Consider the following 22,842-nt stretch of genomic DNA (forward strand, 5'->3'; position numbering starts at 1 on the left):
TACTTGCGTGGCTGCCAGCGAGAGTGTGCATGGGAGCGGAAGCCACACTGTCAATCAACTCCGGCCCTGCAACACTCAAGCCAGGGGGCTGGGATTATCCAGTGATCCACGGACTGAGAACTGAGCTGCCAACGAGCTAACGTCCATGTTCCCCCACACGCTGTCCACCTTGAGGTACTGGGGAGGTGACCAGATGCTCGAGCTCTTGTCGATCGAAGTCTCCTTGTCCTCATGCAGGAACGGTTCTCTTGGACTTGGACCAGAAAAGTTTGCCGGGTATTGCACATCAAGTGGTGGAACAGATGATCATCTCAGACCAGATCAAAGCTGAGGATCGGGCCAACATATTAAGGGCACTGCTCCTCAAACACAGGTAGAGCGCGGCGCTGTTCAAACGCAGGCAGAGCGCGTGCAGTTTCTCTAACACAGGTAGAGCCCGGTGCTGTTCAAACACAGGCAGAGCGCGGTGCGATTCCTCAAACACACGTAAAGCACGGTGCTGTTCAAACACGGGCACAGCGCGTGCAGTTCCTTAAACACAGGTAGAGCGTAGTGCTGTTCAAATGCGGGAAGAGCGCGGTGCAGTTCCTCAAACACAGGTAGAGCGCGGTGCTGTTCAAATGTAGGCAGAGCGTGGTGCAGTTTCTCAAACACAGGTAGAGCACGGCGCTGTTCAAACGCAGGCAGAGTGTGGTGCAGTTTCTCAAACTAAGGTGGAGCACGGCGCTGTTCAAACACAGGCAGAGCACAGTGCAGTTTCTCAAACACAGGTAGAGCGCGGTGCTGTTCAAACGCAGGCAGAGCGCGGTGCAGTTTCTCAAACACAGGTAGAGCGCGGTGCTGTTCAAACGCAGGCAGAGTGTGGTGCAGTTTCTCAAACACAGGTAGAGCGCGGTGCTGTTCAAATGTAGGCAGAGTGTGGTGCAGTTTCTCAAACACAGGTAGAGCACGGCGCTGTTCAAACGCAGGCAGAGTGTGGTGCAGTTCTCAAACTAAGGTAGATCACGGCGCTGTTCAAACACAGGCAGAGCACAGTGCAGTTTCTCAAACACAGGTAGAGCGCGGTGCTGTTCAAACGCAGGCAGAGCGCGGTGCAGTTTCTCAAACACAGGTAGAGCGCGGTGCTGTTCAAACGCAGGCAGAGCGCGGTGCAGTTTCTCAAACACAGGTAGAGCGCGGTGCTGTTCAAACGCAGGCAGAACACGGTGGGGTTCGAACACAGGCTTTACATGGTGCTCCACCTGAAACACAGGCACTGCTCCCTCAAAACATGGGCAGAGTGCAGCGCTTTGGAATTTTCGGCCCTTCCCTCTTGGTCTCTCTCTCACCTGAGATCAAGACTTGCCTTTACTTTGTGCCTGCCATTACCTCCAACTGTGGCATGCACTTGGAGCAGTCAGCGGTGCTGGAGCCCCTTCACTGGTGTCCTGGGCAGAACATCTCCTGTTGTTGTTTTGAGTGTGTTTGGGAACTGCCGAGTGAAGCGTTTTGGGTCAGTTCAGTATGTTAAAACTGATCTCCAATTGCTGAGGGATTAGATCCTCTCCTATCCACCTCCTACAGCCCCTGTGGCCACAACACAGGTTTACTCCACATTCTTAAAATTAAATTTAGACATACTGTACGATAACAGGCCCTTCCGATCCACAAGGGTCGAAATTGCACCCAAATGGCCTCCATCCCCAGTACATTTTAAAGGGTGGGAGGAAACCGGAGCCCCCGTGGAAAACCCATTCAGACACAGCGAGAATGTACAAGTTCCTTACAGACAGCGCGGGATTCGAACCCCCGTCCAAATCGCTGGTGCTGTAACAGCGTTGCGCTAACCACGACAATAAACGTGCCAGCCCTGGTTCTCTGGTGAGAGCAGGTGAAGACCTCTGTTCCCCAGTGAGGAGCTACATGGTGGGAACCAAGGCATGAGATGCAACAGGTAGAGGTGCTGACTCCCAGCTCCAGAACCAGGTTCTCAAATGCTGCCTGTGTGGAGTTTGCACGTTCACCCTGTGGCTGCGTGGGTTTCACCGGGTGCTCCATTTTGCTCTCACATCCCAAAGCCGTGTGGGTCGGAAGGTTTATTGACCACTGGAAATTCTCCCTAGTGTGTGGGTGGAGGGGGTGGGTAGAATCTGGGCAAAATGATTGGCGTGTAAGGGAATGGGATCAGTGTAAGATCAGCGTCAATGGACAGCATGTGTTCAGTCAGCTGCTGTTTCTCTCTGTGCTCCTTCGGTCAAAACTAAATGTGCGGAACAGTTAGGGTAGCAGTTAGTGAAAACGCTGTAACAGTGCCAGCAATCGGGTTTGGGTTCGAATCCCCCGCTGACTGTAAGGGGTTTGTAGGTACGTGGCTTTTCCCGGGTGCTTTGGTTTCCTCCCAGTGTCCAGAATGTACTGGGGTTTTAATTGGGTGTATTGAGCGACACAGGCTCGTGAGCTGGAAGGGCCTGTTGCTGTGCTTGGATGTGTTGAAAGACAAGATGAATTAAAGATGCATTTCCTTAATTTTCAAGCCACCCCAACAAGGACAAGGACTTCTCGTTCTCGCGCAACATCTCGACAGCGAGCCTGGGGTCGCTGATAAGTCACCATAACAGCCAGAATCACATTGGCCCGACGTCTGAACCCTCTGTCACACAGCCCCTGATGGGGGAGACGGCAGAGACCGAGGTCAAGGTGACAGTGGACAGTGCTGAGGTCAGTAGGGTGGGCGGTTCTCACTGCTGATTGGACAGGGCTGAGGTCAGTAGGGTGGGCGGTTCTCACTGCTGATTGGACAGGGCTGAGGTCAGTAGGGTGGGCGGTTCTCACTGCTGATTGGACAGGGCCGAGGTCAGTAGGGTGGGCGGTTCTCACTGCTGATTGGACAGGGCTGAGGTCAGTAGGGTGGGCGGTTCTCACTGTTGATTGGACAGGGCCGAGGTCAGTAGGTGGGCGGTTCTCACTGTTGATTGGACAGGGCCGAGGTCAGTAGGGTGGGCGGTTCTCACTGTTGATTGGACAGGGCCGAGGTCAGTAGGTGGGCGGTTCTCACTGCTGATTGGACAGGGCCGAGGTCAGTAGGGTGGGCGGTTCTCACTGTTGATTGGACAGGGCCGAGGTCAGTAGGGTGGGCAGTTCTCACTGTTGATTGGACAGGGCCGAGGTCAGTAGGGTGGGCGGTTCTCACTGCTGATTGGACAGGGCCGAGGTCAGTAGGGTGGGCGGTTCTCACTGCTGATTGGACAGGGCCGAGGTCAGTAGGGTTGGCGGTTCTCACTGCTGATTGGACAGGGCTGAGGTCAGTAGGGTTGGCGGTTCTCACTGCTGATTGGACAGGGCCGAGGTCAGTAGGGTGGGCGGTTCTCACTGTTGATTGGACAGGGCTGAGGTCAGTAGGGTGGGCGGTTCTCACTGCTGATTGGACAGGGCCGAGGTCAGTAGGTGGGCGGTTCTCACTGCTGATTGGACAGGGCTGAGGTCAGTAGGGTGGGCGGTTCTCACTGCTGATTGGACAGGGCTGAGGTCAGTAGGGTGGGCGGTTCTCACTGCTGATTGGACAGGGCTGAGGTCAGTAGGGTTGGCGGTTCTCACTGCTGATTGGACAGGGCCGAGGTCAGTAGGGTGGGCGGTTCTCACTGCTGATTGGACAGGGCCGAGGTCAGTAGGTGGGCGGTTCTCACTGCTGATTGGACAGGGCTGAGGTCTGTAGGGTGGGCGGTTCTCACTGCTGATTGGACAGGGCCGAGGTCTGTAGGGTGGGCGGTTCTCACTGCTGATTGGACAGGGCCGAGGTCAGTAGGGTGGGCGGTTCTCACTGTTGATTGGACAGGGCCGAGGTCAGTAGGGTGGGCGGTTCTCACTGTTGATTGGACAGGGCCGAGGTCAGTAGGGTGGGCGGTTCTCACTGCTGATTGGACAGGGCTGAGGTCAGTAGGGTTGGCGGTTCTCACTGCTGATTGGACAAGGCTGAGGTCAGTAGGGTGGGCGGTTCTCACTGCTGATTGGACAAGGCTGAGGTCAGTAGGGTGGGCGGTTCTCACTGCTGATTGGACAGGGCTGAGGCCAGTAGGGTGGGCGGTTCTCACTGCTGATTGGACAAGGCTGAGGTCAGTAGGGTGGGCGGTTCTCACTGCTGATTGGACAGGGCTGAGGCCAGTAGGGTGGGCGGTTCTCACTGCTGATTGGACAGGGCTGAGGCCAGTAGGGTGGGCGGTTCTCACTGCTGATTGGACAGGGCTGAGGCCAGTAGGGTGGGCGGTTCTCACTGCTGATTGGACAGGGCTGAGGCCAGTAGGGTGGGCGGTTCTCACTGCTGATTGGACAAGGCTGAGGTCAGTAGGGTGGGCGGTTCTCACTGCTGATTGGACAGGGCTGAGGCCAGTAGGGTTGGCGGTTCTCGCTGCTAATTGGACAAGGCTGAGGTCAGTAGGGTGGGCGGTTCTCACTGCTGATTGGACAGGGCTGAGGTCAGTAGGGTGGGCGGTTCTCACTGCTGATTGGACAGGGCTGAGGTCTGTAGGGTGGGCGGTTCTCGCTGCTAATTGGACAAGGCTGAGGTCAGTAGGGTGGGCGGTTCTCACTGCTGATTGGACAGGGCTGAGGCCAGTAGGGTGGGCGGTTCTCGCTGCTAATTGGACAAGGCTGAGGTCAGTAGGGTGGGCGGTTCTCACTGCTGATTGGACAGGGCTGAGGCCAGTAGGGTTGGCGGTTCTCACTGCTGATTGGACAGGGCTGAGGCCAATAGCGTGGGCAGTTCTCACTGCTGATTGGACAGGGCTGAGTTCAGTAGGGTGGGCGGTTCTCACTGTTCATTGGTCAATGAGGTTGGATGTCACACTGAACAGTACTGCACAGGAACAGGCCGCCCAGGTTGAACTACTACTTGAAGAATACAAATCTCTTTATTCCCTGCACATTCATGTATCTATGTAGAATTCCCTTCAGTGCTCCCATTGTATCTGCTTTCACCACTATCCCTAGCAGCTTGTTCCAGGCACCCACCACTCTCTGTGAAAAGCATTTGCCCCGCACATCTCCTTGAAACTTACACCCGCCCCCCCCTCCCCCACCCCCCACCTCATTTAACACACGTCCTCCAGTGTTTGACACTTTTACTTGGGGAAAAATTCCGACTGTCCACCCTATCAATGCCTATCAGGTCCCCCCTCGGTCTCCAACACTCCAGAGAAAACAGCCCATGTTTGTCCAACCTCTCCCCATTACTCATCTCCTCTAAACCAGTGGCATACCATTGAACCTCTTTTGTCCCCTTTCCAATGTCTCCATGTCCGTCCTGTAATGGGGTGACCAGAATTGCACACAATATCCCAAGTTAGGCCTCACCTGCTATCATATGACTTGCTTATTCTCAGGAGCTGAATTAGGCCACTCAGCCCATCAAATCCACTCTGCTTTACTACCCTTTTCAACCCCATTCTCCTGCCTTCTTCTCATAATCCTTGATTCCCTTCCCAAATTAAGAACCTATGTATCTCTATCTTAAATATTCCCAACACCCTCCACACCTGAATGCGGCAACAAATTCCACAGTTATATCTTCATCACTGTTCTAAATGAATATTTTTTGTCAGACTCCCTCCACCACACGGAACATCCTCTCCATATCCACTCTGTCCAGTCCTCATTAAGTTTCAATGAGAACCACCCTCATTCTTCTAAACTCAGCAAGTACACAGTTCCCCACCCAATAAAGGCAAGCGTACCATATCGCCTCCTTTACCCTCTGAACTACCTGGCTTGCCACTTTCACTGATCTAGTCCCAGATCATTTTGCATCAATGGTGTTTACTGTATATATCCCCCTTACACCAACTCCCAATGTGTAACACCTCAATCTTGCCTGGATTAAACTTCCTTTCCTCTCTCCATATTTGGAATTGATCTCTCTTATTCCTCAGTAGCCTTCGGCACTGTCCACTGCTCCACTAATCCTAGTATCATCTGCAAACTTCCTAGCCCACGCTCCTACATTTTCATCCAGTTATTTACATAAACTGTGGATTGGACACGCTGAGGTCATGATCGGATGGTGTTCACGTGGAATGGACACGCTGAGGTCAGGAACTGGGGTGTTCACATTGGATGGACACGCTGAGGTCAGGATTGGGGGTGTTCACATGGAATGGACATGCTGAGGTCAGGATCGGGGGTGCTCACGTGGATTGGACACGCTGAGGTCAGGATCGGGGTTGTTCACGTGGAATGGACACGCTGAGGTCAGGATTGGGGGTGTTCATGTGGAATGGACACGCTGAGGTCAGGATTGAGGGTGTTCACATGGATTGGACATGCTGAGGTCAGGATCGGGGGTGTTCACGTGGAATGGACACGCTGAGGTCAGGATCGGGGGTGTTCACGTGGAATGGACACGCTGAGGTCAGGATTGGGGGTGTTCACGTGAAATGGACACGCTGAAGTCAGGATCGGGGGTGTTCACATGGATTGGACATGCTGAGGTCAGGATCGAGGGTGTTCACGTGGAATGGACACGCTGAGGTCAGGATCGGGGGTGTTCACGTGGAATGGACACGCTGAGGTCAGGATCGGGAATGTTCACGTGGAATGGACACGCTGAGGTCAGGATCGGGAGTGTTCACGTGGAATGGACGCTGAGGTCAGGATCTGGAATGTTCACGTGGAATGGACACGCTGAGGTCAGGATCGGGAATGTTCACGTGGAATGGACACGCTGAGGTCAGGATCGGGAATGTTCACGTGGAATGGACACGCTGAGGTCAGGATCGGGAGTGTTCACGTGGAATGGACGCTGAGGTCAGGATCTGGGGTGTTCATGTGGAATGCTGTTTCATGGCATTAAGCTTATAGTCATCGATACGTTGAAGCATCTCTCATTCCTCAGTGTGAGAGTGATTCTGCTTCTGCTTGGTGTTGATACAGCAGTTACAGAGAAGAGATCTCCTGGAGTTCAGGGTATCTGTGGCTTCCAATCACTGTCTTCCCTCATCTTGCCTCCCCTGATTCTCTCTCCCTCCTCTCATGTCCCATTTCTCCCCACCCCATTCTGTGCTCACTGTTTCTCTCTTCTTGCTGCACCATTATTTGCTGCAGTTCTCTCTCACTCACTCTCTTTCTCTTCCTCCTTGAAAGCTGGTTGGAATCTGCCTGTAACTGCTCTCTCTCTCCCCAACAGAAAGAATGTCCAATGTCCGAGATGACCAGATCCAGATCAAAGCATGAACTCAAGCTGATGGAGAAAATCCCTTCCAATGCAGAGGCCACCGTTGTACTTGTAGGTGAGGACTGCGTGTTTCTCGCTGCCTGGTCAAGATCCGGCAGTGTGCCTATTCTTTTACTTGTGGCTTCTTTCACAAGATGCCCCCGCTTTGGAGCCATGCAGATATTATCATACAATCATGGCCACTTAATGACATCTTGTGAAAGGCTTTCCTACCTCAACCCCGGGATATTCAGGAGGAGTATTGTGGGAGGGCGCAACTCTGCTGAGATCTATCCACAAATAGATCTTGGGTGTATTCCTGTCCACAAATGTGTACATCCTTAGACCCACCCAGACGTATGTTTTCTGGGGCAATACAGAACTTTGCAGTGTCTCAAACTCAAGCTGGAGCTGTGTTGGGACAGTGGAGAGGGGAACACACAGTCAGGAGAGAACAGGTAAAATACACACAGGCGGTACCCAAGGAGCGGATCATTGGAGCTGTGAGGCAACAACTCTACCAACTGCACCATTGTGTCATAATATGGAACAAAAGGAGGATGCTGTGGACATTATCAAGGCAGATGGACTTCAGTAAGGCCTTTGACAAGGTCCCACATGGGAGGTTGGTCAGCAAGGTTCAGACGCCAGGTATTCATGGTGAGGTCGTAAACTGGATTCGACAATGGCTGGACAGGAGAAGCCAAAGAGTAGAGGTGGATGATGCTTCTCAGACTGGAGGCCTGTGACTAGAGGGGGGCCTCAGGAATCGGTGCTGGGACCATTGTTGTTTGTTATCTATATCAATGATCTGGATGATAACGTGGTAAATTGGATCAGCAAGTTTGCAGGTGACTCTAAGATTGGAGGCGTGGACAGCAAAGCAGGTTTTCAAAGCTTGCAGAGGGATCTGGACCAGCTAGAAAAATGGGCTGAAAAATGGCAGATGGAATTTAATGCAGACAAGTGGGAGGTGTTGCATTTTGGAAGGACAAACCGAGAAAGTTCATGCATGGTAAATGGTCGGGCACTGAGGAGTGCGGTAGAACAGAGGTATCTGGGAATACAGATACAGAATTCCCTGAAAGTGGCGTCACAGGTGGATAGAGTTGTAAAGAGAGCTTTTGGCATCTTGGCCTTCAAATATCAAAATATTGAGATGTTATGGAAAATGTTGTGTAAGACATTGATGAGGCCAAATTTGGAGCATTGTGTGCAGTTTTAAATTTTTAAAATTTAAATTTAAACATACAGCACGATAAGAAGCCATTTTGGTCTACAAGCCTGTGCCACCCAATTACACCCAATTAACTGACACCCTGGTACGTTTGGAGGTGGGAGGAAACCAGAGCCCCCTGGAAATTCCATGCAGGCACAGGGAGAACATTCAAAATCTTTACAGACAGCGATCCCGATCGCTGGCGCTGTAACAGTGTTGCACTAACTTCTACTGTAACTGTGCCATCCACCTAACAACAGGAAAGATATCAATAAGATTGAAAAAGGCAGAGATTTTGCCCGGACTTCAGGAACTGAGTTACAGAGAAAGGTTAAACAGGTTAGGACTTTATTCCCTGGAGCGTAGAAGAACTAGGGGAGATTTGATAGAGGGATTTAAAATTATGGGAGACAGAGACAAGGTAAATGCAAACAAGCCTTTCCACTGAGAGTGGGTGAAATAACAAACCAGAGGACTTGGATTAAGGGTGAAAGGGGAAAAGTTTAGGGGAACATGAGGGGGAACTTCCTCACACAGAGAGTTGTGGGGGTGTGGAACGAGCTGCCATCTGAAGTGGTGAATGTGGGCTCAAGTTTAACATTTAAGAAGAATTTGGACAGGGACATGGGCGGGAGGGGTGTGATCTGGGTGCAGGTCCATGGGACAAGGCAGATTAATAGTTCACCACAGACGAAGGCTGGGTTTCTCTGCTGCAGAGCTTGATGGTTACATGTCCAGCTCAGGGCTGGCTGCCTGAACACCCATCATCCCTCTGGATGATAATCACACAAATTTGCCAAAGTATCTTCGGTGCTGGAGGTTCCAGTCTCTTTTCTCCAAGGGCAGCAGTGCTGGAAATCCAAAAAGACATAAATAGCAGCAGGACTGTGGAGGGCCAGGGTCAATGTTTCAGATCCATGATTATTCCGTTCGACAGGGTGAATATCCAAAAGGCTGAGTCACTTTCCCATACTCAGTCAGAACCATTGAGAATATTCGTCCACCTACGTTTGAGATAATGCATGAAATGCAGATGCTGGCAATCTGAAACTTCAGCAGAAGCTCTCTGCAGCCCAGACGGCATTTGTGGATAGAGTGCAGGGTGTGATCAGAGTGGGAACGGGAAGGAATATGCCAGGCCCCTCGGTAACTGCTGCCAGCAGAATGTAGGGCGGTGACTGAAGTAACAGCCTGGAGCTGGTTCTGGCTGCGGGCAAGCTCTGAGCCCTGCTGCCTTTCGTGATGGCCACCTGCTTCCACTGTGGATACCCAACCCATCCTTCTCTTCTCCAGCCATCCTTCCGCCCTTGTTCCTCCAGATTTCTGTAGTCTCAGTCACTGGAGAGTGTTCAGAACTGCCTGAGGTCGGGAAGGTCTCTGTGTCACTGTCTGCCTGCCTACCTCTATGAGGAGAGATGTCCGTCTTCTTCCCACTGCATCTGCTGTCCCAATTCACTTCCTGAATCAGCCACTTGATCTGATGACCATCCTTCCACCCTGATGCGTGCTTTAATTTCCTTTATATTCTATATTTTGCCTGAATCTCTGTTGTTTTCTCGAGCTGACGTTTGTCACAAACTTCCTTCTTTATTTTCCATTCTATTTCCTTTGTCATCCAGGAAGCCCTTCTTGTGGATGTTGCTCCTTTCATCCTCATGAGAATAAGCGTGGTTTGTACATAGACCTATTTCCTTCACTCTGTATCTAACCTGTGCTGTTCTTCATGTGTTGGGTGGGACAGTGTGAATGGACTTTACTCATGTTTTCCTTGCCTGGCTGTGTGTAACAGGACACTTTTGGGGGACCTTTACTCTGTATCTAACCCCTGCTGCCCTTTCCCTGGGAGTGTTTGATGGAAGAGTGTAGATGGAGTTTGTTCTGTATGTTAACCATGCAGTTTCTGCAATGGGATTGTTTGATGGGACACTGTGGAGGGACATGGTATTAACCCATGGTCCCTGCACTGGGAGGATGTGATGGGACAGTGCAGAGGGAGTTTAACTTTGTATCCAGCTTCTTTTCCCCCTTCGAGTGTAGTGTTGTAAAGTGAAGCCCTTCCTGTCTCCCTTTAGGATGTGTTGAGTTCCTGGAGCATCCGACCATGGCCTACGTTCGCCTGCAAACAGCAGTGGAGCTGGAGTCGGTGCTGGAGGTTCCAGTCCCTGTCCGCTTCCTCTTCATCCTGCTGGGACCAACCACCAGCAACATGGACTACCACGAGATCGGCCGCTCCATCTCCACCCTCATGTCGGACAAGGTGAGGTCATGGGCTTGTGAAAAAAATCAGTCCAAGCTCGGGGAAAAGTGTAAACAAGTGTTCCAGAACTAATGTACATTCCAGGAAATATTCATCAGATGGCACTGACTGTGAAAGGAGAAGAAGTAGGTAGGTTTGGGGGGTTAATGTTATTATAGAGGACACAAGGAAGAAGCAACATGGGAGGCCTCAAACCTGCCCCACTATTCCCTATGATCCTGGTTTCAACTCCACTTCTGTGCCATTCCTCCACCCCCTTTACCTGGATCTATCAACACTTCCCAACCTTCCCAGCAAATACTTCCCCTGATCCGGTTCCCCACCCACTGAGGCAGGGAATTCTGCAAACTCCCCACCTCTGTGAGAAGAACTTCAGTGTACCTCCATTTTGAATGCCAGGGCCATTAATGTAGTTATGCCCCTTGTTCAAGACTCTCCCACAAGTGAAAACATCCCAACATTGGTCCTTGTTGAACAGGGAAGTCTGACTCTGGCCCGAAATGTTGGTTGCTCTTTACTTCCCACAGATGCTGTGTGACCTGCTAAGTTTCTCCAGCACATTTGAGTATTCCAAGATCGACCCTGTCAAGCCCCCTCAGGGTTTTTGAACAAGGTCACCCTCATTCTTCGAAGGAACACAAGGCCAAACCATTTAGTCTCTCTTGGAAGGACAGTCCTCCCATCCCAGGAATTAACTGTGAATCTCCCATGGACTGCCTCCAGAGTCCCTTGGTCTTTTTATAGATAAGGGGACTGAAACTGAGGGCAGTTTTCCAGGAGAGGCCTCACCAACACCTGTCCAACTGCAACCCCACCCCCCTACTCTGCAACTCAGAGTGCCGTTTGCCTTTTGTAGTTGTTGGACCTGCTGCTACTCTGTGGTGATCCGTCCACTGGGAAATGGTGATCCCCCTGAACTTCACTCACTTGCATGGATTTAAACAGGAAAGTCTGCAGATGCTGAGACTGCAATGCAGTAGTCTGTACAGCATGGATGTTGGGCCGAAGGGGCTGTTTCAATGCTGTAAAGCTCTGTGACTTCCAGTAGTAAGATCCAGCAAAATTAAGAGTGTGGTGAGGAGGAGGATCTTGTTCCGACAGGCTACATAAATTGAAGGAAGGCAAGACAAGCTCCTGCCATGTGGCCTTTGACAAGGTCCCACGGGAGGGGGAGGTTAGTCCAGAAGGTTCAGACGCTTGGTATTCATAATGAGGTAGTAAACAGCATTTGGCATTGGCGATACGGAGAAGCCAGAGCATGGTAGTGGATGGTTGATTCTCAGACTGGAGGCCTGTGGCTAGTGGTGCCTCAGGGATCGGTGCTGGGACCATTGTTGTTTGTCGTCTCTATCAATGATCTGGATAATAATGTGGTAAATTGGATCAGCAAGTTTGCAGATGGCACTAAGATCGGAGGCATTGTGGACAGCGAGGAAAACTTTCAAAGCTTGCAGAGGGATCTGGACCAGTTGGAAAAATGGTAGATGGAATTTAATGTAGTCAAGTGTGAGGTGTTGCATTTTGGAAGAAGAAACCAAGAAAGGACAGACACGGGAAATGGTCGGGCACTGAGGAGTGGGGTAGAACAGAGGGATCTGGGAATACAGATACAGAATTCGCTGAAAGTGGCGTCACAGGTGGACAGGGTTGTGAAGAGAACTTTTGGCATCTTGGCCTTCATAAATCAAAGTACTGAGTACAGGAGTTGGGATGTTGTGGTAAAGCTGTACAAGACATTGGTGAGGCCAAATTTGGTGAATTGTGTGCAGTTTTGGTCACTGAACTACAGGAAAGAGATCAATAAGATAGAAAGAGTGGAGAGAAGATTTACCAGGATGTTGCCCAGACTTCAGGAACTGAGTGACAGGGAAAGGTTAAACAGGTTAGGACTTTATTCCCTGGAGTGTAGAAGAATGAGGGGAGATTTGATAGAGGTATTTAAAATTATGAGGGGATAGACAGAGTAAATGTAGACAGGGTTTTCTCATTGAGGGTGGGTGCGATAAAAAACCAGAGGATATGGGTCAAGGGTGAAAGGTGAAAAGTTTAGGGGGAATTTGATGGGATCTTCTTCATACAGAGAGTGGTGGGTGTGTGGAACGAGCTGTCAGCTGAGGTGGTGAATGTGGGCTCAGTTTTAACACTTAAGAAAAATATGGACAGGTACATGGATTGGAGGGTATGGCCTGGGTGCAGGTCAGTGGGACTAGGCAGGAAAATGGTTCAGCACAGACTAGAAGGACCGAATGGGTCTGTTTGTGTGGTGTAATTTTCCATGTTCTCAGCTCAAGAGGAATAATATTTCCATTCCCACTTCCCTTGTTCTCCCATACCCTCTCAATCTCATCACTTACCCACTCCATTACCCCCTCTTACATACCCTCTCCGTCTCTTGCTCCATTTCCTGTACCATCGGATTCTAGCCACTTCACTTTGTTCTCGTTTTACAGAACTTCCATCGAGCTGCCTACCTGGCCGATGACCGGAACGATTTGTTGAATGCAATCAATGAGTTCCTGGACAGCAGCATCGTCATCCCTCCCTCTGACGTCCCTGGAGAAGAGCTGCTACTCTCCGTCGCTCAGTTCCAGCGCAAGATGCTGAAGAAGAGACAGGCCAAAGAGGAGAAGGTGTGGTCAAAACAGGTCAAGAGTGTGGAGGAGAGAGGTGAGCCAGCATCCAAACCACCAGTAAGACCTCCAATTGCCTCGGCTCCCACCAACCTTCACTGTTCTGTCATCTCATTCTGACCACATTCCTCAGCTTTTCTCACTTCTCAAGCTTCTCCAGAGAGCACTCAACTCAGTTGTCACACAGGAAATTGGGAGCAGGTGGCCACCTCCTCTTCTGTGCTAGTTCCCCTTGACCCTCAATTCCTCGACCTTTTCCAAGTATTTATCTACCCAGAGTTCCGACCTCCCACACCCTCAGGGGCAGGGAATTCTGAGAGAAGAAACTTCCACTTCCCTCAGCTTTGAATGAGCGGCCCCTTATCCCATTGTTCGGGGTTCTCCCACCAGTGGAGACGTTGCACCATTTACCCTGTCGTGGCTTGAATCAGGTCAAATCTCATTCTTTTAAACTACTTGGAATACATACCTAAACTGTCCAGCCTGTCGTAGTGAGACATCTGTAGTCTGCAGTGATATTGATTCCAACATCCCATTGACCCAGACCATAGCCCTCCATCCCATTCCCATGTATTTACCTAATCTCTTAAATGTCGTAACTGAGCCCACATTCACCACATCCGCAAGCAGCTCATTCCACATTCTTACAACCCTCTGCATGAAGAAGTTCTCCCTTATGTTTAGTTTTTATCTCAGAGGAAAAGGCCTGCTTGCATTTACTCTATACCTCTCTTAAATTTGTATACCTCTATCAAATCTCCCCTAACATATTCCCTCTTACTCAGCTCCTCGACATGCTTGAAAATTCCCTCTGTCTTTTTAATTTTACTGATATCTATATACAGAATTCAAGCAACTGGCAAAAAAAAATCACAGAAAATAAATAGGTAAAAAAATATGCATTTTAAAATTGGCGCTCCCTAGTGGTTAGTTTGCAATTCATGAAATACACAATCTCAAGCAACTAGAAAATTCACTTATCCGGCACCTAACAATCCCCATAGGTGATGGATTCCAGGGTTTTACTGTACTTTGGTTGGGTGACTAAAATTGCACACATTATTCCAAATTTGGCCTCATCGTTAATTTAAATACCTTGACATTTTCTGTCCAAGCTTGCTCTTGAAGCTTCACCATAACATCCCAATTCTTTTACTAATTTCTGTGGTTTATAAAGGCCACTTTACAACCCCACTGACAAGAAATTCTGCATCTGTATTCCCAGATCCCTCTGTTCTACCCCACTCCTCAGTGCCCGACCATTTACTGTGTACGTCCTTTCTTGGTTTGTCCTTCCAAAATGCAACACCTCCCACTTGTCTGCATTAAATGCCATCTGCCATTTTACAGCCCATTTTACCAGCTGGTCCAGATCCCTTTGCAAACTTTGAAAACCTTCATTGTTCTCTGCAATGTCTCCAATCTTAGCATCATCTGCAAATTTGCTGATCCAATTTACCACATTATTGTACAAATTTTTTTTTGAATATTTTATTTTTGATTTTCTAAAGACTCTTGCAAATCAAATAAAATATTACATTCTCCTTTAACGTAATATAATTTACAGAGTCCTTATTTCCCCTCCTTACACCCTCCCCTCCCTATCCCTTAAATTATACAAATATAAAAATATAGACATACAAAAACCACCTAAATCTGACAAAGATCCTCCTCGAGGCTGGAGGGTCCCAGATGTTAAATAAAAACAGGTTGGGGCAAAAACACGTCGTCTGCACCACATTCCCCATTTCATGCTCTTAATCCTTTACCTGCTGAAACGGATTGTTTCTTTTCTCTTATTTGGAGGGGGGGGGGTGGGAATTATATCTGTGCCCCGATGTGCCTCAGATACAGTTGCCACACTTCTACGAATGTTTCATATCTCTTCCATAAATTGTAGGTGATTTTCTCCAGGGGAATGCAACTGTATGATATTTAGCTGGGAGTCAGACGTCCACATAACTGCTATACACTTCCTACCTGGTTACTGACAGGATGGCCTTCACAAACTGAATTTGGGGTTCGGACAGTCTAAATTGTCCTTCCCCAATGTCCCCGAGAAGGTACAACTCCGCATCCTGTGGAAAATCCACCCTTGTAATTTTTTTCAGTGTCCCCCAGGTCTTCCCAGAAGGATCTCACCCTTGAACACAACCAGGTGGAGGGACAAATGTTCCTACCTCCACACCACACCTAAAGCATATTTCTGAAATTCATGGCTTTGAGTTGTGTAATTTTATCGGTGTGAGGTATAACTGATGCAAGAAATTATATTGCTCTAGCAAGTGTCTGGCATTAACAGTTCCCACCAGGCTATTCAATCACAAATCACCACCGTTCATCAATTATTCTGCCCAAGTCCAACTCCCATCTTTCCCTTGACCGATATAAGCCTGGCTTCGGGCCTTCACTTTGGATTATGGATACATCCTAGAGATAAATTTACACACAATCCCCTTTCTAATTAGAATCTCCATGTCACTACAGTCGGGCAGAGTCATTGTTGGTCCCAGTTTGTCCCTTAGGAAAGATTTTAATTGAAGAAAGTAGAAGAATGTTCGACTTGATAACTCATTTAGTCCTCAACTGCTCGAATGAAATGAGCTCCCCTTGACAGTAACAATCCTCGATAAACCTGATCCCCTTTCAGCACCCGGTGTCCAGGATCTTATTGTCCAGAGTCTTGGGCATTAAATTATTTTGGGTAGGAGATAACCCCACCTTCAATCCAATACATCGATTTATTCTTTGCCGCGCCTAGCATGCACGTTTTATTATGGGTTCATCTTTTTTTTTCAAAACTAATTTGGTGTCCCATTTGTATATAAATTCTCCTCATCTCTTTTCCCCTTCCGCATATAACCAAATTTGTACCCAAGAAGCTGGACCCCCTCCCTCAAAATATGAGGCAACAAACCTTGCCTGGGATACCCAGTTGTATTTTTTAAAATCTGGCATTTTTAAGCCCCCCAATTTATATTCCCACATTGACTTTTCCATGGAGATTCTGTACACCTCACCATTCCACAAACAGGTGCTGAGACATCCAATGAGCATTTTAAAGAAGCAATGGGCAGCATTTGAAAAAGATATTGTAGTCTTGGCATCACCTTCATTATGGGCAGAGTTTTCCATCTGGCCAGGTCCTCCTCGATTTTCCAGAGCAAAGGGAGGTAATTTAATTTATATTAAATTGCATAGGTCTTTATCCACCCTTACCCCTAGGCCACGTGAATTGGGTTTCCTATTAGTAGGGTCTATAATCTATTTTGACAAAGGCATAATTTCACTTTTATCCAATTTAATCTTATACCCGGAGACCTTCTGGTAATCCTCCAATATGGTCCTCAGTCTGGCCAACGACCCCTCAGGTTCCATCAAATACTCTTTACACATCATCAGCAAATATGTTGATTTTGTGTTCCATCTGGGCCTACTTTCAACCCCTTTATGTCTCGATCTGCCAGCTGTTCAATAGCTATTATGAACAGAGCTGGGGACAGTGGGTAGCCCTGCCTACTAGATCTTACTCAGCAGGAACACTAGAGACATCTGCCTGTTCATGATGATTTTTGCCTGGAGTTTATAGTACAATGTCCTTACCCAATTAATAAATGTTTGTCCCAGTCCAAATTTCTCCATTGTTTTAAACAGAAAATCCCATTCCAATCGATCAAAAGCCTTCTCCGGATCCAAGAATATGGCCACTCCCAGGTCCTCTTCTGACTGTGCCAGGTGTATTATATTGAGAAATCTGGCTACATTATCTGCTGATTGCCTCTTTTAAACAAATCCAACCTGATCTGGGTTTGTTCATTTCGGCAGATGTTTCGCCAACCCATTGGCCAATGTTTTTGCTATAATTTTATAATTACATACAATAATGATATAGCCCTGTAGGAGCAGGGTTTCAATGGATCCCTGTCTTTTTTCGGGATCATCTTAATGATTGCTGTTGAAAAAGACGCCAGGAGGGTATGTGTTTCCACCGCCTGATCCTAAATGTATCTTTTTTTTTGTTTTGTTCAAAATCTTGCCTTCCCCCATTTGAATCACATTAATTGTCCTTGAGACCTCTTCTGCCCTCATCTTCCAGGACAAGACTTTATGGGTCCTTTCCTCCAGCTCATAATACCGTTACCTCAATCTTAAGATCAACTTCTCTGTTTTGTATGTCCGCAACATATTGTATTTGAGCTTTTTATTCACTAAATCCCTATATTTTTCCTTAGACCCTGAACTTTGATCATCTTTTTTCAGTTGAGCTATGTTCTGTTCCAAATTATTAATTTCCTTCATACATCCCCTTTTTATCCCTTTAATGTATCCAATTCTCTGGCCCCTTAAAAAAGCCTTAAATGTATCCCAAATCAAAAATTTTTTTTCAGTAGAGGGGCAGTTCATCACGCAGAACATTTCTATCTGGGTTCTGACAAAACTACAAAATTCCACATTTCCCAACAGCAATGGATTTAGGTGCCAACTATTCGCCATAGCCCGTGCTTATCTGGCATTATAATGGACAAAGTCAGGGGTGAATAATCTGACAGCAGCTAAGCCATATACACAGTCTCCACTATCCTACTTTCCAACTGGGCTGATGCCAAAAATAATAAAATCTAGTGTAGGAGCCATATTGCCTCGAGTAAAAGGAATAATCCCTTTCTGCTGGAATTCCGTCTTCTCAGATGTTTGAGATTCAAACCTTTCTTGAAAGCCAAAGTGGACTTAGCCACCTTTGCACTTGTCACCTTCTTCGCTAACTTGTCCATGACTGGATCCAGAGAAAAATTGAAATCCCCTCCAATCAATATATTCTCACCACCCCCCTCCCCCCCCCCCCAATACTTTCAAGAATATATCTTGTACAATTTTTCATCATCGAAATTCGGGGTGTAAATATTCATAAGTGTCCAGGATTCTGAGTAAACTTGAGAATGAATTGTGATAAACCTCCCTCCAATGTCAGCAACCACCCCACCGGTCTGTTACCAGACCATTCCTTCCTATTGGGATTGCCTCTCCCCTGGCTCTGAAATTGAAGGAGGACACTGTCACCTGACCTACCCATCCCCTTTTTTAATTTGGAATGTTACTGGTTTGTAAGATGGGGTTCCTGCAGGAACACTACGTCTGCTTTCAACTTATTAAAGTGTGCCAATTCTTTTTCTCTTAATCATTCCATTTAGCCTATTTACAATAAAACATAAACTTAATTGTTTAACCAATCACCCCAGTGCCTCTCCATCTTCCTCTCCCCCTCCCTTCCTGACCTCCAATACTTGTCTTCCTTCCCTTTTGTCTTGTGTCGACTCCTGGCGCAGACGCTTGTGTGCAAAATGAAACCTAAACAAATTAACAAAACCCAAACCAATAATTCAAAAGAATACATAAAAACCCCCACATGGTCCCTTCTCCTTCCCCTCTTTACCCCACTTCACTCCTGCCCTTCCTGGTGCTCCTATCCCCTACACAGGTGCCAACTCCCCCTCCATCCTGGAGCGCTCCCATGGCAACCATCAAACCTCCCCACCTCCTCTGCCACCTTAAAGCTCCCTGTACCTTTCCTTTTTAAACTTACAACCTTTGTGAAAAACAAGTGTAACCATTTTTCTCCCATTTTGTGCTTTTACATTTTTAAATATAATTATTTTCACATTATGTACAGCCAGATCCCTTCCTATCAATGACCCACCATCTCTTTATATCTTGTGTCCGGGAAAAAGAGAATCCTTTCCCCCTCCTTAATTTCCCTATTTCTGATGTTAAATCTCAGTCATTTTTTAGGGGCCTCGATGCCTGCCCCCATTGCCTTCATGATATTTCCATGGAGGGCCCCGAGCCCCCTCCTCCCCGTTCTCTTCCTCTCTCCTGCCCATGATGACGGGCCTCCCAGTCGACCGGTCTCCCCTTCTTCCCCTGTGTTGCTCGATGCTGCCTCCCGACACTCTGCCACTGCTCCTGCTGTCATCACTGCTAACCTCGCCACTGCCACCACTTCACAGCCTCTGCTGCCTCCGGGATGTAGGTATGGCCATTCTCCCGGCACAGCCTGATCCTCCACCCCTGCTTCAGGATGCGCGGTCGGGGTCAGGGTCACCTGGCTCCTCCACAGTCTTTCCTTCACCCCTCTGCCCATTCTCGTCACTGCCTGTGGGACCCATCGCTGTCGCCACCTTCGCTACTCCCACCTCTGCCGTCTTCTCTGTGGCTGCTGCCGCAGGCATGCATTGCTGCTCCGTCTCATCGCTTCCCTTGCTCCATGGCCGCCAGCAACGCCTCCTCTCCGATGCGCTCCTCCTCAGTGCCTCTCTCATCCTGTTACTGTCGGCTCCTGCGGGTCTCGCCTCAGTGTGCAGGTTTCGGCTCTCCCACAGTGCTGCCCACACTCTTCCCTGGGCCCACCGACTAGCGGCTCCTGTTGTCCTCCAACTCTCCCCCATTGATGCCCGCACCCTTCCCTGGGCCCGCCAACTAGGTCCTGTTGCCCTCCAACTCAGCAGCTTGAGCAGGGAGCTCGTTCTTTTCTTCACGCAGGTGCCTCAAACATTCCATCTGCTCCGACATTGTTCACCAACCTTCTGCAAGCCCACTGAGCGTCGCCTCATCTATCACTCGATCCATCCTCCCTCAAATGTTGTTCCCCATTATTTCCCCAATGTCAGTGACTTCTCCCTCTCAAGCTCTCACCATAAGATTCAGGAGCCTTTTGGCCCGATATGCCCACTCCACCATTCTCTCACTCAGCCCCACAACCCAGCCTGTCCCCCATAACCTTTGATACCCTGACTATTCAGATCTCTATCAATCTCTGCCTTAAATACACCCAATGACTTGGCCCCCACAGCCGGCCGTGGTAGCAAATTTCAGAGGTTCACCACTCTCCGGCTAAAATTCCTCTCTTTTAAATGGGCCCCTTCAACCCTGAAGTTGTGCCCTTTTGTCCTTGACTCCCCTACCACGGGTAACAATTTTTGCCGGGTCTACCCTGACCCTTCCACCCTGAGTTCTTGGTGACCTGCCTTTCTTCCTCACAGCTCTCCTGAAGCCAAAGAAGGTGGACGAGGAAGACCCTCTGAGACGGACGGGGAGACTGTTCGGTGGAATGGTTTGTGACGCTGCCCGGAGATATCCTCAGTACCTGAGTGACTTCAAGGACGCCCTCAACCCACAATGTATGGCCGCCATCATCTTCATTTACTTTGCTGCTCTTTCTCCAGCCATTACCTTTGGAGGGTTACTCGGTAAGAGGACTTCTCAGTGAAGACACTGGGACCACCCCCTCCCTGACAGGTCCCCACACATGCTGCCTGGGCTGCAGAGACTTCCACCAGTCCTCACCTTTCACAACTCCGGCTGTTCCAAAGCATTTGGCAACCAATGAATGCTTGGGAATTGTTCTCAGGCAGTGGGAGTTGTGTGGGCTCTGATGTGCCTGAGTGAGTTCCCACCAACCTGAGTGTCATCGGGCTCTGCAGCTTGTGTGTCTTCACAACAGAGATGATCTTTGCCTTGTTTTGAATCTTTTCCTCAGAAAACACAGGAATGCTGGAGGAACGGTACGTTCTCCCCATCTCTGTGGGTTTGCCCCGGGGACTCCGGTTTCCTCTCACCCTTCAAAATGTACTGGGGGTTGTAGGCCACTTGCAGATAATTGGGCTTGTGAGTCGAAAAGGTCCACACATGCTGTATGTCTAAATTTTTTTTAAATTTGAAAAACTCAGCAGATCTCGTAGCATCCCTAGCAGGTATAAAACCCATGTTTTGGCCTTGAGCCTTTAAAGAAGAGCTCAGGCCAGAAATGTTAGTAATATATCTTTACCTGCCATGGGCGCTGTGAGTAGGGCTGGGTTCCTCCAGCATCTCTGTGCTTTCACTACAATCACAGCGTATGCAGACTTCCACGTTTCACTTGAATCGTTCCCTCTGTCCGGTTGGCAACCTCTTCCCCAGAGATGTGAACAAAGGGTCGAATGACCTACTCCTGCTCCTATCTTCTATGTTTCTATGTTTTCCGAAGTCTGGCAACCTTGCAGTGGAGCTAACTAACTGGGCTCAATGCTAGGGAGAGGGCGACGATGTGGCTTTTGTGGAGACTGGATCGATGATACCTCTCCAGTTCCTTGAGGGGCCTGCTGTGGGTGGTGTGCGGGGGGACAGATGCCAGTTGGGCCCTGGTCTATTCTGGGAAAGGCTGTGGCCATATTTCATAACATAACATAACATAACAATTACAGCACGGAAACAGGCCATTAGGCCCTTCTAGTCCGCACCGAACCAAACACCCCTTTCTAATCCCACCTCCCTGCACAATGCCCATAACCCTCCATCTTCTTCTCATCCATATACCTGTCCAACCTTTTCTTAAATAATACAATTGACTCCGCCGCCACTATTTCTCCCGGAAGATCATTCCACACAGCTACCACTCTCTGTAAAGAAGTTCCCCCTCATGTTACCTCTAAACCTCTGCCCCTTAATTCTTAACTCATGTCCTCTTGTTTTAAACTTTCCTCCTCTTAACGGAAATAGTCTATCCACATCCATTCTGTCTATCCCTTTCATAATCTTAAATACTTCTATCAAATCCCTATGCAGACACTGATAGATATGGTATCATTTTGTTCCAGGGGAGAAAACCATGGGGTTGATAGGTGTCTCAGAACTCATCATTTCAACAGCCATCCAGATGATAATTTTTGGTTTGCTGGGTGCCCAGCCCCTGCTGATTGTGGGCTTTTCTGGCCCTCTGCTTGTCTTTGAAGAAGCTTTCTTTAAGGTGAGTGTGCTACTGGGCTTTCTCTCCCTGGGCAGGTGTCTTTCTACTGCTCCTCAGGGCTTCCATGGTCACGGAATCTTGCCACACCCCAACTCCTGGAGACAACTCTTCCACTGGCAGCCCAGCAGGGCTAGATTTCAATGTCCAGAGAGGGAGGGGAGCTTTGTGCTACAGATGGACTCTCCTGTACTCTAGATCACACTCTCTTCACCCCGCCATCCCCACCCAGGCAAGAAGAAGTGTGAGATCGCACACATGGTCAGACTCAAGGTCAGTTTCTTTCCCTTTAGAACCATCTTCAGCCCTTCTCGTCCACGCCGAACCATCTTTTCCAGTGTTCTCCGACTCGTGAATAAACCCCAATACTTTGCCCAATGGCAACTCCGCACCATCTCCCTAGACAGCTGTACTTTTGCATTTTACTAGTACTGTGTGAGATGGCCACTGGTCTTGTGGCACATCAACCACTCAATGCATTTTCAATGCATGTGATCATAGATTGATCACACATAACCTCCAGCTCCCGAATCATCCCCAATGGGTTCAACTCTGCAAAGAAAAGCAGCTGAAATTGTCTCCTTATCCACGTTAAACCTTACGGTTTCTCTCCTGCAAAAAGGCACATTCTCTCTCTCTCAAACCTACACATTCACATACATTTTCTGAATCAATAACAAACTTCAAGAAAGGTTTGGGTGGGTGTCCGATTATTCCCACCAACCTGGGAGTCAGCAGTACCATTATCTGCCCAGCTAAATGCACGCACCGTTACACGCA

General features: G+C 48.7%; 1 protein-coding gene across 15 annotated transcripts in view; it reads left to right on the forward strand.

The window, feature by feature from the left end:
- The window catches only part of LOC138755891 (anion exchange protein 2-like), a 356,627-nt gene that overhangs the window by 305,617 nt on the left and 28,168 nt on the right, over positions 1 to 22,842 (forward strand). For 14 of the 15 annotated variants that reach the window (XR_011352609.1, XM_069922672.1, XM_069922674.1 and 11 more), the window contains 7 exons: positions 238 to 373; positions 2,514 to 2,697; positions 7,154 to 7,256; positions 10,472 to 10,656; positions 13,107 to 13,323; positions 20,324 to 20,530; positions 21,917 to 22,065. Coding sequence is in view for 14 of the 15 variants with exons in the window: in XM_069922672.1 (XP_069778773.1) it covers positions 238 to 373; positions 2,514 to 2,697; positions 7,154 to 7,256; positions 10,472 to 10,656; positions 13,107 to 13,323; positions 20,324 to 20,530; positions 21,917 to 22,065 (1,181 nt within the window). In the remaining variant the exon portion in view is untranslated. The remainder of the gene's footprint in view (positions 1 to 237; positions 374 to 2,513; positions 2,698 to 7,153; positions 7,257 to 10,471; positions 10,657 to 13,106; positions 13,324 to 20,323; positions 20,531 to 21,916; positions 22,066 to 22,842) is intronic. The other variant, XM_069922678.1, reaches the window with a different exon arrangement.

The sequence above is a fragment of the Narcine bancroftii genome, chromosome 2 (assembly GCF_036971445.1).
Source record: "Narcine bancroftii isolate sNarBan1 chromosome 2, sNarBan1.hap1, whole genome shotgun sequence".
In the NCBI taxonomy this organism is placed as follows: domain Eukaryota; kingdom Metazoa; phylum Chordata; class Chondrichthyes; order Torpediniformes; family Narcinidae; genus Narcine; species Narcine bancroftii.